Below are 19,379 nucleotides of genomic sequence, written 5' to 3' on the forward strand. Positions count from 1 at the left end.
GCTATAACTCTATATTTATTCTGTAGAATGCTTTACCATACCTAAGTAAACAGCTGTAGGAACTCTCTCTATTTGTTCAGGATAGCAGCTGCCATATTAGCTTGGTGTGACACTTCCTGCCTGAGTCTCTCCCTGCTCACTTATAGCTCTGGGCTCAGATTACAGCAGGGAGGGGAGAGAGGAGCAAACTGAGCATGCTCAAGCCCTAGCCCTGGAGGTTTAAGCTGAAAACAGTAAGTCTGATACAGAAGCCCATGAGTACACAATAGAAGGAAAGAAATGTGATGTTTCTTTTGACAGAGGACTCAGAGCAGCATTACTTTGAGGGGTTACTGGTATATTTATATAGAGCTTTCTGATAAAATTTACTTTGTTCTAAACTTTCCTTCTCCTTTAAGGAGGAGCATGTGGTGTCCCATGTGGTGTCCGGTGCAGACTGGTTAGAAACACAGTAATGTCACTTTTGGCTCATTTGCCCAATGGAGACAGAAAACAGGTGTCGTCGGCCCTGGGGGGAACATTAACCAAAAGTCATTATTTAAAATGGCCCTAAAATGTTGTTGTTCCACATGGGAACTGGAGGAGCTGGAATTGTCTGTGTCTCCCTGTGACCTTGAATCTAACGTCAACTGTCATTTTGCTGAGCAACTGCCGCCTGTCACCCCACTAGTAATTGGGCTCATTCTCAGAGAAAGGGAAGGACCTCGTTTCTCACCCTCTGGGCCGGAGTTAATTGCTTTTCATTGGCTGCAGACGCTCTGTTCCCTGCCCTGCTCCTCTGCCCGTTTCTCTCTGTCACATGAATTATGTATCAGCAGCCGACCCCATTATCTGCCTCAACTACTCCTTAGTCCCAGGCAGGCCACTGCAGTGCCCCCAGCTATATGTGTGCTACAGTCTCCTCAGTACATTAGCCCAGGGAGAGACGCAGAAAGTGGCGCCAAGCTGGAAACTAGAGCACAGGCTAGAGATGTACTTTATATAGAATTTGTATTTATCAATCAGAGTCATAGCAGTGCAAAATTACATCTTATATTTTGCAAAACTATTTGGGAGGAGTTCCCCTTTAACGCCTTTAAATTTTAGTATTATTTTTAACATATATTTTTAGTAGGGATGCACCAAATCCACTATTTTGGATTCGGCCGAACCCCCGGATCCTTCATGAAGGATTCAGCCGAATACCGAACCCCCCAAATCTTAATTTGCATATTCAAATTAGGGGTGGGAAGGGGAAAACTTTTTTTACTTACTTGTTTTGTGACAAAAAGTGATGCAATTTCCTTCTCCACCCCTAATTTGCATATGCAAATTAGGATTCGGTTTGGCTGGGCAGAAGGATTCGGCCGAATCCAAATCCTGCTGAAAAGGGCCGAATCCTGAACCGAATCTTGGATTCAGTGCATCCCTAATTTTTAGAGCACGAACATATTGTGCATCGCTGTCTATGGTGTATAGAGAGGGATTTACTGATAAAATTCGCAGTTGGTTTTCTTTTTTTTATTATTTGTGTTTTTTTAGTTATTTGGCTTTTTATTCAGCAGCTCTCCAGTTTCAGCCATCTGGTTGCTAGGGTCTAAATGACCTTGGCAACCATGCATTGAGACTGGATGGTTAAGAGACGGGAATATGAATACATAGGGCAGTACATTTGTAGCCTCAAAGAGCATTTGTTTTTAGATGAGGTCAGTGGCCCCATGTGAAACCTGGATAGAATCACAAGAAAAAGGCAAATTATTCAGAAACTATAAAAAAAGAAGAAATGAAGACCAATTATAAAGTTGCTAAGAATTAGCCATTCTATAACATACTAAAAGTTAACTTAAAGGCGAACCACCCCTTTAACCAATTGCAAGAGAAGTGGGTGTGGCTTTTCCATTAGTAGCAATTTGTTTGTCTAAACCAGGAGGATTAACACTTAAACCGGCAGTTGGGGATTGAGACTGGTAATTGTAGTCTGGTGGAGCTGCCATATTGTTAATAAAACAGATTCACCAATAGGATCGTCGTGTTCCGCACAGTGACTGCTAAATATAAACGTGTGAGTAAATATAGAAGGGATTTCCAGTGTCTGCTCTGAGATCATCATGGGGAATGTGTGGATTTAGTATCAACTGGATATTTATTTATTCTAGACTGATATTTATATACTCCTGTAGCTTCTAAATATGGACCAATAATCCCTGCCTGTCCCTTAACAATCATAATAATTACCCCTGCACTGGTTTAATTATTATCATCGTATATTTATAAAACTCCTACATATTCCCCAGCACGGTACAATAAATGGGTGTATGCACCGAACATACACAGCAACCAAAAGAGCTTACTTTCTAATTTCTAAAAATAAACGAACATTCCTTCTCTGTATATTTGTATTTATACATATGGGAGGAGGGAGGTGCCATATTGATTCCCTTAGACAGTACAGTATGAGGGTATAGCTTATTGTGTGCCCAGAACATTCCTTCTCTGTATATTTGTATTTATACATATGGGAGGAGGTGCCATATTGATTCCCTTAGACAGTACAGTATGAGGGTATAGCTTATTGTATGCCCAGAACATTCCTTCTCTGTATATTTGTATTTATACATATGGGAGGAGGAGGTGCCATATTGATTCCCTTAGACAGTACAGTATGAGGGTATAGGCTTATTGTGTGCCCAGAACATTCCTTCTCTGTATATTTGTATTTATACATATGGGAGGAGGAGGTGCCATATTGATTCCCTTAGACAGTACAGTATGAGGGTATAGCTTATTGTGTGCCCAGAACATTCCTTCTCTGTATATTTGTATTCATTTACATGCTGCTGGTAGAATATCAGAGCTGGTTATTGGGCACATGGAGCCTCATTTCTCAGTGTTTATGAATAAAGGGGAGAGGGAGCTGCCATACTGTCTCTGCCTCTCCCTGATCTGATTACATTAGAATGTCTCATCCCGGTGACATAGGGGCCCTTGGCCATGTCAGTATTTACATATTCTGTTACTGATCCCTAAATGGTTATATAATGCCCCCCTTTAGGCTAAATACTCCCCTAAGTTTAGTATTTCAGGACTGGGATTTATCATTGTCATTGACAACTGATGTGTGGCCCTACATATATACGTGGTGCCTGGGGGCCACACTTGTTATTATTATGTTGGGTTCCGGTGTCTCTGGGATGTGGGTGGCCGTGTCCTCAAATATCCCATTAACCCCCCCCCCATCCATTTTCCTTGGCTAAACACATTGTTGGTTTATAAATAAAGATACAGTTTGTCGTATCCAATCAGAATCATTTGAGCTGCTCACTGGAGTGTGGCCCCGGGGGACTGGATACAGACTCGGAGCCACTTGTAAAGTATCTTTATTCCATTAGTTTTGCTGTAGTGTAACATCAGGAATCCAGTGATTGCCCTTAGAGATATATATATATATATACACACACACATATACAGAATAATCCCTGTCATTAATAGTGAGCTGATATCAGGGCAGAAGGATTTGGGGGAACAAGTCTGTAATTACCCAGTGCCGGGGTATTAATATCTGATGTGGTTCCTCCAGGCTGAGATTCAGAGGGACATTTATCAAAGGTCGAATTTAAAAACTCCCATGAACTCGAAATGTATTTAAAAAAAAAAAAAATCGAATTTGTTAAATGCAGGTGAAAAGGACCACCCTGAAAACTCAAATCTAATTCAAATCAAATTTTAAAAACTCGATTTGAGTTTTTTCTCCGAAATAAACTCGAATGTCAGGAAGGCTGCAAACAACTCCAAATTGATCCCTGGACCTCTCCCATTGACTTAAACAGCAATTCAGCAGGTTTTAGGTGGCGAATAGTCAAATTCAAATTCTTAAAGCGCCAGAGTATGATAAATCTTGAAAATTTTATTAGAATTTTTTTGAAAAACTCTAATTGAATTTGAATGACTCCCTAGTCAAATTTGACAGTTTTGACCATCAAAAAAACCAGAAAATATCAATTTTCAATTCGACGCCTTGATAAATCTGCCCCTTAGTGTCACGTTGTCAAGATAAAATACATTTATTGGCCGTCGGGATGAGTGTTTTCCCCCACGGGGCCCTGGTTTTTTTTTCACTTTGGATCAAATAACGACTCGGCTTGTTGGCGGTTCTGGATGATTAAGCAATGGTTGAGGTTCCTGTTACTGGGGCAGTCGGTGCCGGTCGGATGTGTATAAATATAAATATATAGAGGGGATTGTTACATTCTGGTGCTACCGAATCCTTTTCATTAGCGCTTGAATACATAAGGACATCCATGCTCTGCCATATCTCCTTTCCTATAGGGCCCCTGGAGCCCACACCCACACTAGTGTTCTGACCGGACAAAGAATGGATGGGGTGGCGGGTCTGTATGCGTTTATTGTGTGTGCCCCCCATTTTTGTACATTTAGAGGCACATTTATCGCAGGTCAAATTTCTAATTCATGTAAGTTTTTAAAAACTCCCATGAACTCAAAATACGACTGATTAAAAAATTCTATTTTAAGAACAAATTTCAAACTCGGGTGAATAGGATCGACCCAAAAACTCGGAAAAACTTTTTTTTTCTCCGAATGTCAGGAAGGCTGCAAACAACTCCGAATTGATCCCTGGACGTCTCCCATTGACTTAAACGGCACTTCGGCAGGTTTTAGGTGGCGAATAGTCGAATTCAAGTTCTTAAAGGGCCAGAGTATGATCAATCTAGAAAATTGTCGGTCAAATTTTTTCCAAATCTCAAATCGAATTTGCCAGTTTTGACCGTATTCGAATGTTCAATTCGACTCTTGATGAATCTGCCCCTTACTGTGTAGCCCAGTGCTGCCCCCAACTGGCATCCTGCAGTGTGTGTAGGGGTTAAGTTAGTGGTGGGTACAGGGTTGGGGTGCGGCTCTCTAACACTGGGCCCTGTGATTGGTATAGGCAATTGTTGCTCATATGTACAGCATCGGGTTTCCAGCTGCAGCATCTGTACCTGTGCCCGAATGTGCTGCATCTGGCACCTGTGATGCACCTTTACATCAGATTCAGCTGCAGCCAATCAGCAATTAGAGTGCATTTTACCGACGTTCACAGTTTACTATCCCACTGAAATAAGATGATTTCCCAGTGTGTCTGTGTGTGAAGGGCATCTTGCCTCCCTTTATCTTAAAGGGGTTGTTCACCTTTAAATTAACTGTTCGTATGATGTAGCGAGTGATATTCTGAGACAATTTGCCATTGGTTTTCATTTTTTATTATTTGTGGTTTTTGACTTATTTAGCTTTTTATTCAGCAGCTCTCCAGTTTGCAATTTCAGCCATCTGGTTGCTAGGGTCCAAATTCCTCTAGCAACCATGCACTGATTTGAATAAGAGACTGGAATATGAATAGGAGAGGCCTGAATAGAAAGATGAGGAATTAAAAGTAGCAATAACAATACATTTGTAGCCTTACAGAGCATTTGTTTTTTAGATGGGGTCGGTGACCCCCATTTGAAAGCTGGAAAGAGTCAGAAGAAGAAGGCAAATAATTCAAAAATTAAACAAATAAGACCAATTGAAAAGTTGCTTAGAATTAGCCATTCTATAACATACTAAAAGTTAACTTAATCCAGCAGCCCTGTGTATTAACTGTAATGGGACGGACCCAACATTAAAAATAAAATTGCTCTTGAGATCAGATAAACATTGTTGGAAATCAGAGAAACTACATGAATAATGTCACCCCCTGGCACCCAGTCTCCTGGCGCTGGCACTCACCTCTACTTACCTGTCTCTCCCTCAGGCCTTCGGACAAGTCCATAGTAACAACAAGAGAGTAGCGAGAGATGGAGAGAGCCGAGAGGAGACGCTGATCCAGGAATCCCAAACTAAGGAGGAATATTATATGAAAAAGGTTCTGGAGCTGCAGACGGAGCTCAAACAGTCCAAAAACATTGTGACCAACACCCTGTCTGAGAATGAGAGACTCAACTCTGTGGCACAAGAACTGAGAGAGGTAAGTACCCCTGGAACCCCAATGTTTCTATATCTCTGTAAAGTCCAGTGTTATATTTACCGCACCCTCACCTTGTCCACTTTCCTGCACTGGTGGTGCTGGTTCACCGCGGGCCCGGCAAGGCCCCTCAACAAATTGCAGTATAATCACTGCTCCGCACACACTTCATAATCAGCAGGTTATTTATTGTTATTTTCACCACACATCAACGTTTCGGGGGGTTTTCACCACCCTTCATCAGGATAAAACACCCAAGTAACACAAACCCTTATAAGTGCAATGCTCCTCCTTCTATTCCCATGATGCAACTTCTGGTTAACCCTTTATATGGGTTAATACTTTATACATTTCTATTAGTGATATTTACTCTTTTCCATCCTTATTCTCATATATCATCAGTGTTATACAATAATTTAAATCGCACACATAAATATTAAGTTATATAAATAGTATAAAGCATTTATAAAAAATATTTATAAAAAACATATGAAAGTGCATTAGTGCCCATTACTCACTATCGGTGACCATATTAATTTTCTCTAACCACCACCCATTTTGATAGTCCTCACATGGATATTTCTCATCTAAAACAAAAAATGGAAAAGACACAAGGATCTTAAACTTTTGTAATTAAAAGCATATTAAAAGCATTGTGCGTTATCTTATAAAAAGCATGTCAAGCTGAAATTCTCATTTAGACCTCCCGGAGTTAATGTCTTAAGTTGCCAAATCCAGAAGGCCTCATTTTTTGTTTTAGATGAGAAATATCCATGTGAGGACTATCAAAATGGGTGGTGGTTAGAGAAAATTAATATGGTCACCGATAGTGAGTAATGGGCACTAATGCACTTTCATATGTTTTTTATAAATATTTTTTATAAATGCTTTATACTATTTATATAACTTAATATTTATGTGTGCGATTTAAATGATTGTATAACACTGATGATATATGAGAATAAGGATGGAAAAGAGTAAATATCACTAATAGAAATGTATAAAGTATTAACCCATATAAAGGGTTAACCAGAAGTTGCATCATGGGAATAGAAGGAGGAGCATTGCACTTATAAGGGTTTGTGTTACTTGGGTGTTTTATCCTGATGAAGGGTGGTGAAAACCCCCCGAAACGTTGATGTGTGGTGAAAATAACAATAAATAACCTGCTGATTATGAAGTGTGTGCGGAGCCGTGATTATACTGCAATCTATATATCTGTAACCTTGTTATGAGCTAAGGGGGCCCAGTCTGAAGGTCAGTTAGGGGGAGATTTGGGGTGAGTGCTTATTTGTACCCTGGGTACCCCTGGAACTATAGCAGGGTGACACCCCAATGTTTCTATATATCTGTAACCTTGTTATGAGCTAAGGGGGCCCAGTCTGAAGGTCAGTTAGGGGGAGATTTGGGATGAGTGCTTATTTGTGCCCTGGGTACCCCTGGAACTATAGCAGGGTGACACCCCAATGTTTCTATATATCTGTAACCTTGTTATGAGCTAAGGGGGCCCAGTCTGAAGGTCAGTTAGGGGGAGATTTGGGGTGAGTGCTTATTTGTACCCTGGGTACCCCTGGAACTATAGCAGGGTGACACCCCAATGTTTCTATATATCTGTAACCTTGTTATGAGCTATGGGGGCCCAGTCTGAAGGTCAGTTAGGGGGAGATTTGGGGTGAGTGCTTATTTGTACCCTGGGTACCCCTGGAACTATAGCAGGGTGACACCCCAATGTTTCTATATATCTGTAACCTTGTTATGAGCTAAGGGGGCCCAGTCTGAAGGCCAGTTAGGGGGAGATTTGGGGTGAGTGCTTATTTGTACCCTGGGTACCCCTGGAACTACAGTATAGCAGGGTGACACCCCAATGTTTCTATATATCTGTAACCTTGTTATGAGCTAAGGGGGCCCAGTCTGAAGGTCAGTTAGGGGGAGATTTGGGGTGAGTGCTTATTTGTACCCTGGGTACCCCTGGAACTATAGCAGGGTGACACCCCAATGTTTCTATATATCTGTAACCTTGTTATGAGCTATGGGGGCACAGGCTGAGTGAGTGGGGCAGTATCTGATATAATTACACATATATATATATATAACTGTGTGACAGATGAATATAACAATGGTGCCCGTCTCTTTACATTCATGGCACAAAGTGGCACAGATGGGTTTGTATAAGATTTAGAGGAGACTGCCCCCCCCATCCCCATTTTACTCTTTGTATTCAGATAATGAAACGTTTATTCTCAGTTTTCTGACTCCGGGGCCCCTCCCCATTCACCCCCCAGTGCAACTAATAGCCGGTCTCGTTGCAAGTTTTCCTGATAATTGTGCTAATTACCCGGGGAGCCGATTGTTATGCTAATTTGTTCTTCATTAATTTGCATGTATTGAAGTGTAATGTTAGGGCTGCACCGGGTGTCTGTGATTTATGCAAATGAGACGCTGCGACCGGCACTTGGGGACTGACAGTCGGAAGATACAGGGAAGTCAATTTCCTTCCCAATTGTTACTTTTTATCATTCACGGCCAAATATGGAGGGAACCTTGATACAATGTAGCAGAAGCCGCATGCAAGGGATTGTGGGAAACAGAGTATTGACTGGAGAGAGAGACCTGCTGCATTATTTCAGGAGTCAGAAGCAGCAGTGTAGAGAACAGGGACAGACGGGCATTGATTTCAATAGCAATGACATTCACAGATAACCTTATAACCAGTGACAATGTGGGTTTATATATTATATATATTAATGACACAATATTTTTGTTTCTTTGGACACCAGACATTTCCGACTTTCCCCCTAATTCCCGTCATTGTAAATCTGTAGGTAATGGGGTGGCAGGCGCTGGGGGTGAGCCAGAGACTCCCAGCTCCCTAGGCCGATGGAAGCCAAGCTGGACGGGAGTTTATATTTTTATGTGACACGGGATATTATCTAATCCTTCAGCCGGATGAAGCAAAAAGGAACAGTGACGCCCCGACTGCGAGATCTGTGAATTGCCGGGGGATTTAGGCACCGCGCTGTGGAACATGGAACGAAACACAGACATTAATAAATACTCTTCTATAAGGGTTTCTTCCAGAGGATGATGGGAGTTGTAGTTTTATAACAGTGCGATTGATATCCCCATTGTACAACCATTAATCTGTGTGGTTAATACACACTGCTTGGCCCAAGCTTGCTTCTGCTTTGAAACTACATCTCCCATCAGCCTCACTAACAAACAACATGGGCCTCATTGATTGGTGGGATTTAATGATTCAATTAAAGGGGTTGTTCATCTTGAATTAACTTTTAGTATGACGTAGAGAGGGATATTCTGAGACAATTTGCCATTGGTTTTCATTTTTTATTATTTCTGGAGTTATTTAGCTTTTTATTCAGCAGCTCTCCTGTTTGCAATTTCAGCCATCTGTTTGCTAGGGTCCAAATTCCCCTAGCAACCATGCACTGATTTGAATAAGAGACTGGAATATGAATAGGAGAGGCCTGAATAGAAAGATGAGGAATAAAAAGTAGCAATAACAATACATTTGTAGCCTTAAATTCGTTTTTTGGGATGGGGACAGTGACCCCCATTTGAAAGGTGGAAAGAGTCAGAAAAAGAAGAAGAAGGTGAATAATTCAAAAACTATAAAAAGAAAAATGAAGACCGATTGAAAAGTTGCTTAGAATTAGTCGTTCTGTAACATATTGAAAGTCCAGCCTCTCCTTTAATATTCATTACTAGGACAGAATTCTTTTGGCAGTTGATTCAGCGACAGTTTGAATATGATTTGATGGGAGATTGCAGGTTAATAAACGATTGCTCAGTACAGCAAAGCAAGACTTCTGCCATGTGTCAGGAAATCACCACCAGAGGGCGCTGTCCTATAAAAGTCAAGGGATGGGGAATACTAATGGGACAAATACACTTCTTTATTGCAGTTTTGTATCAAAATCTCCTTATACATAACAAATGGGAGAGACTCCCAGACACCCTTCTGTTGGTGCATTTTTCACATACTTTTTGCCACTGGACCTGCAAGTCAATAGCCCCCCCCCCACACCAGTGAATTCCTGAGGGTTTTTGGCTTCTTTCTTGAGGGTGAAATGACTTGGGAACAAAGGAGGGACATGGCTGGGATTCCTAATGAGCCGAATCTCTTGGCTGAAAGACTGGGACTGTTTGGTGACAGATACATTGAGGTATGTCGAGAGCTGCGGGGAGTTGCTGTAGAGAGGGGCGGGATCTGACGGGATCACTTCATGTTCTACTTGTGAGCAGAGGCGGTTCATTTGTCACAAACGCAACTCCTCGTAATAAATAAGATTTGTGACATTTCTGTTTAGCCAGAAACTCCCAGCACCTCTGACACCTGTTGTACTTCATCAATAACGAGGGCAGCACTGCTGTAAAGTGCAAGTTTCACCATCTACCCTACAGCATAATCATGCCCCACTGTACCCATCATGCCCTGCTACTCATGTGACTGTCTCTACTTCCTTTACACGGGGGAGTGTATTTCCTGTTACTCCTGTGACTTTCTCTACTTCCTTTACACGGGGGAGTGTATTTCCTGTTACTCCTGTGACTGTCTCTACTTCCTTTACACGGGGGAGTGTATTTCCTGGTACTCCTGTGACTTTCTCTACTTCCTTTACACGGGGGAGTGTATTTCCTGTGACTTTCTCTACTTCCTTTACACGGGGAGTGTATTTCCTGTTACTCCTGTGACTGTCTCTACTTCCTTTACACAGGGGAGTGTATTTCCTGGTACTCCTGTGACTTTCTCTACTTCCTTTACACGGGGGAGTGTATTTCCTGTGACTTTCTCTACTTCCTTTACACGGGGAGTGTATTTCCTGTTACTCCTGTGACTGTCTCTACTTCCTTTACACGGGTGAGTGTATTTCCTGGTACTCCTGTGACTGTCTCTACTTCCTTTACACGGGGGATTGTATTTCCTGGTACTCCTGTGACTTTCTCTACTTCCTTTACACGGGGGATTGTATTTCCTGGTACTCCTGTGACTTTCTCTACTTCCTTTACACGGGGGAGTGTATTTCCTGGTACTCCTGTGACTTTCTCTACTTCCTTTACACGGGGAGTGTATTTCCTGTTACTCCTGTGACTTTCTCTACTTCCTTTACACGGGGGAGTGTATTTCCTGTTACTCCTGTGACTGTCTCTACTTCCTTTACACGGGGGATTGTATTTCCTGGTACTCCTGTGACTTTCTCTACTTCCTTTACACGGGGGAGTGTATTTCCTGGTACTCCTGTGACTTTCTCTACTTCCTTTACACGGGGGAGTGTATTTCCTGGTACTCCTGTGACTTTCTCTACTTCCTTTACACGGGGGAGTGTATTTCCTGTTTCTTCTGTGACTTTCTCTACTTCCTTTACACGGGGGAGTGTATTTCCTGTTAGTCCTGTGACTTTGTCTACTTCCTTTACACGGGGCAGTGTATTTCCTGGTACTTGTGTGACTGTCTCTACTTCCTTTACACGGGGGAGTCTATTTCCTGGTACTCCTGTGACTTTCTCTACTTCCTTTACACGGGGGAGTGTATTTCCTGGTACTCGTGTGACTGTCTCTACTTCTTTGCATGGGGGAGTGTATTTCCTGGTACTCATGTGACTGTCTCTACTTCCTGTGCATGGGGAAGTGTATTTCCTGTTACTCCTGTGACTGTCTCTACTTCCTTTACACGGGGGAGTGTATTTCCTGGTACTCCTGTGACTTTCTCTACTTCCTTTACACGGGGGAGTGTATTTCCTGTGACTTTCTCTACTTCCTTTACACGGGGAGTGTATTTCCTGTTACTCCTGTGACTGTCTCTACTTCCTTTACACAGGGGAGTGTATTTCCTGGTACTCCTGTGACTTTCTCTACTTCCTTTACACGGGGGAGTGTATTTCCTGTGACTTTCTCTACTTCCTTTACACGGGGAGTGTATTTCCTGTTACTCCTGTGACTGTCTCTACTTCCTTTACACGGGTGAGTGTATTTCCTGGTACTCCTGTGACTGTCTCTACTTCCTTTACACGGGGGATTGTATTTCCTGGTACTCCTGTGACTTTCTCTACTTCCTTTACACGGGGGATTGTATTTCCTGGTACTCCTGTGACTTTCTCTACTTCCTTTACACGGGGGAGTGTATTTCCTGGTACTCCTGTGACTTTCTCTACTTCCTTTACACGGGGAGTGTATTTCCTGTTACTCCTGTGACTTTCTCTACTTCCTTTACACGGGGGAGTGTATTTCCTGTTACTCCTGTGACTGTCTCTACTTCCTTTACACGGGGGATTGTATTTCCTGGTACTCCTGTGACTTTCTCTACTTCCTTTACACGGGGGAGTGTATTTCCTGGTACTCCTGTGACTTTCTCTACTTCCTTTACACGGGGGAGTGTATTTCCTGGTACTCCTGTGACTTTCTCTACTTCCTTTACACGGGGGAGTGTATTTCCTGTTTCTTCTGTGACTTTCTCTACTTCCTTTACACGGGGGAGTGTATTTCCTGTTAGTCCTGTGACTTTGTCTACTTCCTTTACACGGGGCAGTGTATTTCCTGGTACTTGTGTGACTGTCTCTACTTCCTTTACACGGGGGAGTCTATTTCCTGGTACTCCTGTGACTTTCTCTACTTCCTTTACACGGGGGAGTGTATTTCCTGGTACTCGTGTGACTGTCTCTACTTCTTTGCATGGGGGAGTGTATTTCCTGGTACTCATGTGACTGTCTCTACTTCCTGTGCATGGGGAAGTTTTTTTTCTGGTACTCGTGTGACTGTCTCTACTTCATTTACATGTGGGAGACCAGTCTTGCCTTATGACGTAAGGGAAATTGGAAATTTGCAGAGATATTGACCAGGTCGGACACAAGTAAAGTTTGTAGCCGTGACTCAGAGGCCCGGGATCTCATGTGCCACCTGATCATAAAAATCAGCCCCCACACACTACAAAAGACTGCCCTGAGCTATTGATACCAGTTGATTACAATGTAATTCTCCTACCGCAGTTCACCACTCCTGCAAGCTGGTGGTGCGTTCCTTCCGTTGACCCGGCCGGGTCCCTTAGCAACCAATGTGTAAAAGAAAACGGATCCGCACACACACCGATTAGTGCAGTCGGGGATTATCCCCTTTTATTCAGCCACCAAACATCAACGTTTCGGGGGGGAACTCCCACCCTTCATCAGGATGAAGTTTTCTTTTACACATCTATTGATACCAGTGCCAGTACAATGGTGTATTCAGTAGATAATTTCAAGGAAGGGACGGATGCATTTTTTCAGTATTGCAGTGAATTCCTGTTTGTGTTACAGGGAGGGTTTGGCATGTGGCTCATAAGTCAGACGAGGTTGTTTCTCAGCCTGAGGATTAACTCACCTCTGATTTGGCGATGAAAATATATTCTCGGCTTTTTCACTCCAAAATGGCAAGTGAGATCACCCGCAAGCCAAGAAACCTTATGTGTAGCCTTAGATATGGGCTAGTGGACTCGTGCTCTGATAGAATGGGGTGACTGGTTTGGGGGGTCTGGGCTCTGTCTCACAGTAGGAAACGGGGTCGGACAAACAAGGAACCGGACAGGACTAGAGAATGAAGTCATGGGCTAAAGACAAAAACATGTGAGAGATTTCAGGGAGTTGAGTCATCGATGTCAGACTTCCCTCTTCTCCCTCCTCCTCCTCCTCCTCACACACCGGTGCTGGGGCTCTGGTCGGCTCTTGGGATGGAGACTGTACGACAGGAACAGGAAGTGCTGTGTCTGGGGCAGAGGGTTCAGGGAGTGCAGAGGGTTCGGGGAGTGACGCACTGAGATTCACAGAATAGGACAGGGCAAATGAAGATCAGTATCTCACACTTGGTCCCACCATCGTGGACTGGAACTACAACTCCCAGCATGCTTAGGCAGCCAGTAAATTAAGGAGCCAAGTTTTGCCACCCTTGAATAAACCTTTTTAATGTGTAGGATTAAAGGGGCGTCACACTGATCATTCATATCCACTTGGAGAAACAGGGGACATACAAATAAGGTTGAGTGCCCTTTAAAGCTACACAATGCCCCGGGGCCAATGCTAAACTGACATGTAGTGGCCAAACTGCCGAGTGCAGCTGCCGGTTGTGTGACACTTTGCTCTACTGATGTCTGACGTAGGGCCCTCTGACTTGATCTGCGGGGCCACAGGAGGGGCATCTCTGCTGTTCTGTGAGTGGCTGAAGTGAATCAGGGGAGTGGCCAAGAGTGCACTTATTTTTCCATTCTAATTGTACCTTCTGTCTAGGGGCCCAGGTGACAAATGAGGTAATAACTGGGGCCCCATAGATCGGAACACCCCATTAACAGGGTAGATACTGATTGGCTGGTGGGGGCCCAGGGTTCAGCTACTGGATGTTACTGCTGGGCCACTGGGAGGGGTATTATAGGGCAATTTGTTTGTTGTTAGCTGTTATATGGGGGGGGGGGCTTGAGCCGTGGCATTAGTAGAAGTCACTGGTCCCCACTGAAGATTTATTTTGGGGCCCTCCTAATGGGCATTTTTCATAAATATATATGGAAACTGTTACTGTTTGTGACTTCAGCAGCTGTTAAATCTATTTCCCGCTTAATAATAATAATAATAATAGACCTAACAGTATGCCCCATTCCAACACTGAACAGGTTAACAGGACCGAGACAAAGGGGCACCCCATCTGTTAATCCACTGGCAGCTCCAATTATTTCCCTATTTCTCAGCACAATGATGCGTCGGCCATAAATCCACTGTCCCCACCCTCCCCCTAGGCAGCCATTTTGTTTTGTTAATGTCTGCGGCAGAGAGCGGTGATTTGTGTGGCTTTGTCTCATCTGACACCGTAACCGCTGGTGATTAAGGGCTCCCGGCCGGGGCCCCTCCTGTCTTTCATGTGTTTGCCATGAACTCTTGGCTTCTCCCGGGGTGCATTGTTAGTCGCTTAATTGCCCTTTGTGGGGACCCTATATATCATCCTTGTAACTGCTGGGCACGAGGAATGAGTCTGTTGCACCTCTTTCTGAGTCTCATGTGCCTGTGATAATATTATAGGGATGGGGGGTCTCCTTTGGGTCAATGGGTAATGCGAATTTGATAGGGACCTTAGATTGTAAGCTCACTGGCACAAGGACTCATGTGAATTTGATAGTCACCTTAGATTGTAAGCTCACTGGGCAGGGACTGATGGGAATGTGATAGGGACCTTAGATTGTAAGCTCACTGGGCAAGGACTGATGGGAATGTGATAGGGACCTTAGATTGTAAACTCACTGGGACAAGGACTCATGGGAATGTGATAGGGACCTTAGATTGTAAATTCACTGGGGCAAGGACTGATGGAGATTTATTAGGGACCTTAGATTGTAAAATCATTGGTGCAGGGACTGATGGGAATGTGATAGGGACCTTAGATTGTAAGCTCACTGGGTCAGGGACTGATGGGAATGTGATAGGGACCTTAGATTGTAAGATCACTGGGGCAGGGACTGATGGGAATGTGATAGGGACCTTAGATTGTAAGCTCACTGGGTCAGGGACTGATGGGAATGTGATAGGGACCTTAGATTGTAAGATCACTGGGACAAGGACTCATGGGAATGTGATAGGGACCTTAGATTGTAAGATCACTGGGACAAGGACTCATGGGAATGTGATAGGGACCTTAGATTGTAAATTCATTGGGGCAAGGACTGATGGAGATTTATTAGGGACCTTAGATTGTAAAATCATTGGTGCAGGGACTGATGGGAATGTGATAGGGATCTTAGATTGTAAGCTCACTGGGTCAGGGACTGATGGGATTGATCTTTAGATAGCTGTGGAATATAATACAATACTAACTGTATAATCTTGTCCAGCTATGCTGCATTTTGTCCTGTGTGAGAGTGACCACTAGTGGTTAGATTGGGTAGTGAGTTGGTAAATGGGTTCTATTGTTGTGTACCTGGGAAGCTTCTCTTGCCCCACCTAAATCCTTTGTACTGATACTGGCAGGGCAGATACTTGCTGAATAATCCACAGAACATTCTTTTGTCATTCTGAGCCTGGGAGTGGAATGACCGGCCCCATTCATACAATTAATCATGTCCGTTCAAAAATCCACTTGTTGTCTCTGAAAATGGAGATTGTTACTTTTCCTTGGGATTTTATTTTCGTGGCCAGCAGAGGGGGCTGTTCTATTTGACAGGGTGCATTATGGGTAACTCGGCTTCTTATAATAAACTGCTAGTACTTGCTATTCCCATAATATAAATTTGTTTCTCCCCGCAGCTGAATCAGAACATTGAAGCCCAAAGAGGCCGCCTGCGAGATGACATCAAAGAGTGCAAGTTCCGAGAATCCCGACTGCTCCAGGACTATACGGAGCTGGAGGAGGAGAATATCTCCCTGCAGAAACAAGTTTCCGTCCTGAAACAGAACCAGGCAAGTACCAGCACCAAAACCCGCTGTATCTGTAGCTAGAGTGGTTTCTACGTGCCATACAGAAAGGTCTGAGGGGCCCTTGAGCAATGTGTGCCCCATAAAGAGGGCCACATCCAACATTCGGACCTTGAGTGGGACATCCATGATCTAGAAGTTAAGTGATAGGAACCCCCCAATACAAGGTTCTACTGATCATTTTCATGTCCATAAATGTCTTTTTCAGGTGGAATTTGAGGGTCTGAAGCATGAGATCAAGCGGCTGGAGGAAGAGACGGAATTCCAGAACAGCCAGTTGGAAGATGCCATCCGGCTGAAGGAGATTTCCGAGCGGCAGCTGGAGGAGGCGCTGGAGACGTTGAAAAGCGAACGCGAGCAGAAGAACAACTTGCGCAAGGAGCTCTCGAACTACATGAACATTAACGACTCCATGTACAGCAACCACCTCAACCTGTCTCTAGACGGCCTGAAATTCAGCGACGAAACCTCGGAGCCCAACAACGACGACCTCATGAATGGCTATGAGCAGAATGGGGTTATCAGAATGAACGGCAACAACAAAATGTCCACTCCCAAAAAGATGGAATTGGGGAACCCAGCACCCAGCCTTGTGTCTGATCTCCTCAGTGAGCTGAACATCTCCGAGATACAGAAACTGAAACAGCAGCTGATGCAGGTGCCATAACAAATCCTAACCACTCTCTCCCTCCCACTCACTGATAGATTGCTAGCCCTTCAGCCTAGTTACTGCTGACCAGCTTTTAGGCTAAACCTCTGCTTTTATATTTCATTGTAGAAGTTGGAAGAACACAAATATAGTGTAATATGCAAAATGTATACAGTGCAATGAAGTAATATGCAAATGAAGTTACATTTGACTATACATCTGTCTAAATGAAACCATATGGGGCATAAACCCCACATTAATCTGTAACTATTCATCTTGTGATATTGTTTTCTTGTTGAAGGTGGAAAGAGAGAAAGTCGGCCTACTGTCCACCCTTCAGGAGTCGCAGAAGCAGTTGGAGAACACTAGAGGGGCGCTCTCGGAGCAGCACGACAAAGTCTGCCGCCTGACCGAAAACCTAGACGCCATGAAGAAACTCCATGCCACCAAGGAACGACAGTCTGCTCTGGACAACGAGAAAGAGCGGGACAGCAACGAAGATGGAGATTATTACGAAGTCGACATCAATGGGCCTGAGATTCTCGAGTGCAAGTACAAAGTTGCAGTGTCAGAAATCCGTGACCTGAAAGAGGAACTGAAGAGTGTGAAGGCCAAGTATGAAGAGTACGAGTGTAAGTACAACGAGGAGAAGAACAGGTATGAGAGCGACACCCAGGTGATGACAGAAAAGATCTCTGTGATGGAAAAGACCACACGGCAAGACCGAGACCAGGTACTGAGGCTGGAGAAGCAGCTAAAGAAAGTGACAGATGTAGCCGGCGAGAGCCAGGGCAGTCTAACAGTAGCCCAGGATGAGCTAGTCACGTTCAGTGAAGAACTGGCCAACTTGTACAATCATGTCTGTATGTGCAACAATGAGACACCCAACCGGGTCATGCTTGACTACTACAAAGAGGGCAAAGGTGGGAGGTGCAGCCCTGAAGGCAGAGGCCGTCGATCACCCATACTGCTTTCCAAAGGTCTTTTAAATTCAGAGAACGGCCATAACGATCCCGGATCTCCTGCATCACCCCTTCCATCTCCCGTGTCCGATCTGCGGAGAGAACCCATGAACATTTACAATCTCGTCGCTATCATTCGTGATCAGATAAAACACCTCCAGGCTGCTGTGGACAGGACAACAGAATTGTCGCGGCAGCAGGTGGCGAGTCAGGAACTTGGACCGGCCGTGGATAAAGACAAGGAGGCTCTCATGGAAGACATCTTGAAGCTGAAGTCTCTTCTGAGCACCAAGAGGGAACAGATAGCCACTCTACGGACTGTGCTTAAAGCCAACAAACAGGTGAGAAACTTTTCTGTAGCAAAAAGACTACGAATGGCAACCTTATGTGCGCTCTCTCTGCCAAGCTGTGCAGGCTCACTTTCTATCAGTCTGCGGCATCACCACTAAACAGAATTTGTATCATTTGCTGATGTAGATGGCTTATGTAAAAGAGAGCTAAAATGGCTACAGTAAGTCTGTGTGCTGATGATACGTCTAGAGAATTCTAGAACTGAACACAGATGTAATGATTGTATCCCTTTAAGCAGTTTTTCATGAATAAAGTAGGTTCTATTTCCCATATCCGTTTTTGCAGTTATTCTCTGAATTATCTGAATGTGCTCGAGCTCCTCAGCTGGTGAAACAGAAAACATTGCTTTCCATCTAACAGTATCTTATGTTCTGTACAGTGTCAGACACATGCCAGGCCTTATACATATGCCACAGCCTTGGTTTCTGCAGATAAACCTTCGGGGTTATTTTACTTCACTTTGAAGAATTGCTGACGGTTTGTGGGTTCTTTGCCCCCTTTTTATGTTTTCAGTGTTTCAGACGTGATGCTGCTGATCTCCTGCTACTGATTGGATATGGGGCAGAACTTGGTGCCGTTATAGACTGCGAGAGAGCCGACCCCGTTGGAGTAAATGTCTCTGTGCTTCTGTTACAGACGGCAGAGGTGGCCTTGGCCAATCTAAAGAGCAAGTATGAGAATGAGAAGGCGATGGTTACGGAGACGATGATGAAGCTGCGCAACGAGCTGAAGGCATTAAAGGAAGACGCTGCCACCTTCTCCTCTCTCAGGGCCATGTTTGCCACAAGGTACTTAGCTGACAAAGTATATAATCCTTTTATTCTGCCCCTCTGGATTTAATAGGAACCTGAGTGACTGCTTTGATAACTTATGCTCCAGACTCAGCAGAGTGCAGCTTGCCCTGAAATCCCACAGGCACAACTTAGTACTTATGGCTCCAGCTTTTGCATCCGGATATCTGACGGAATGTAATCCCAGCCCACCATAACTATGTTTTGCTACAA

At 43.9% G+C, this 19,379-nt stretch overlaps 1 protein-coding gene across 6 annotated transcripts in view; it reads left to right on the forward strand.

Moving 5' to 3' along the window:
• LOC108704030 (protein bicaudal D homolog 2) overlaps positions 1-19,379 on the forward strand; it is a 47,557-nt gene that overhangs the window by 22,050 nt on the left and 6,128 nt on the right. For 5 of the 6 annotated variants that reach the window (XR_005967079.1, XM_041590983.1, XM_041590984.1 and 2 more), the window contains exons 2-6: positions 5,768-5,980; positions 16,246-16,398; positions 16,622-17,071; positions 17,364-18,365; positions 18,889-19,163. Coding sequence is in view for 5 of the 6 variants with exons in the window: in XM_041590983.1 (XP_041446917.1) it covers positions 5,768-5,980; positions 16,246-16,398; positions 16,622-17,071; positions 17,364-18,365; positions 18,889-19,163 (2,093 nt within the window). In the remaining variant the exon portion in view is untranslated. The remainder of the gene's footprint in view (positions 1-5,767; positions 5,981-16,245; positions 16,399-16,621; positions 17,072-17,363; positions 18,366-18,888; positions 19,164-19,379) is intronic. The other variant, XM_018240395.2, reaches the window with a different exon arrangement.

This window comes from Xenopus laevis, chromosome 4L (genome assembly GCF_017654675.1).
Source record: "Xenopus laevis strain J_2021 chromosome 4L, Xenopus_laevis_v10.1, whole genome shotgun sequence".
Lineage (NCBI taxonomy): Eukaryota > Metazoa > Chordata > Amphibia > Anura > Pipidae > Xenopus > Xenopus laevis.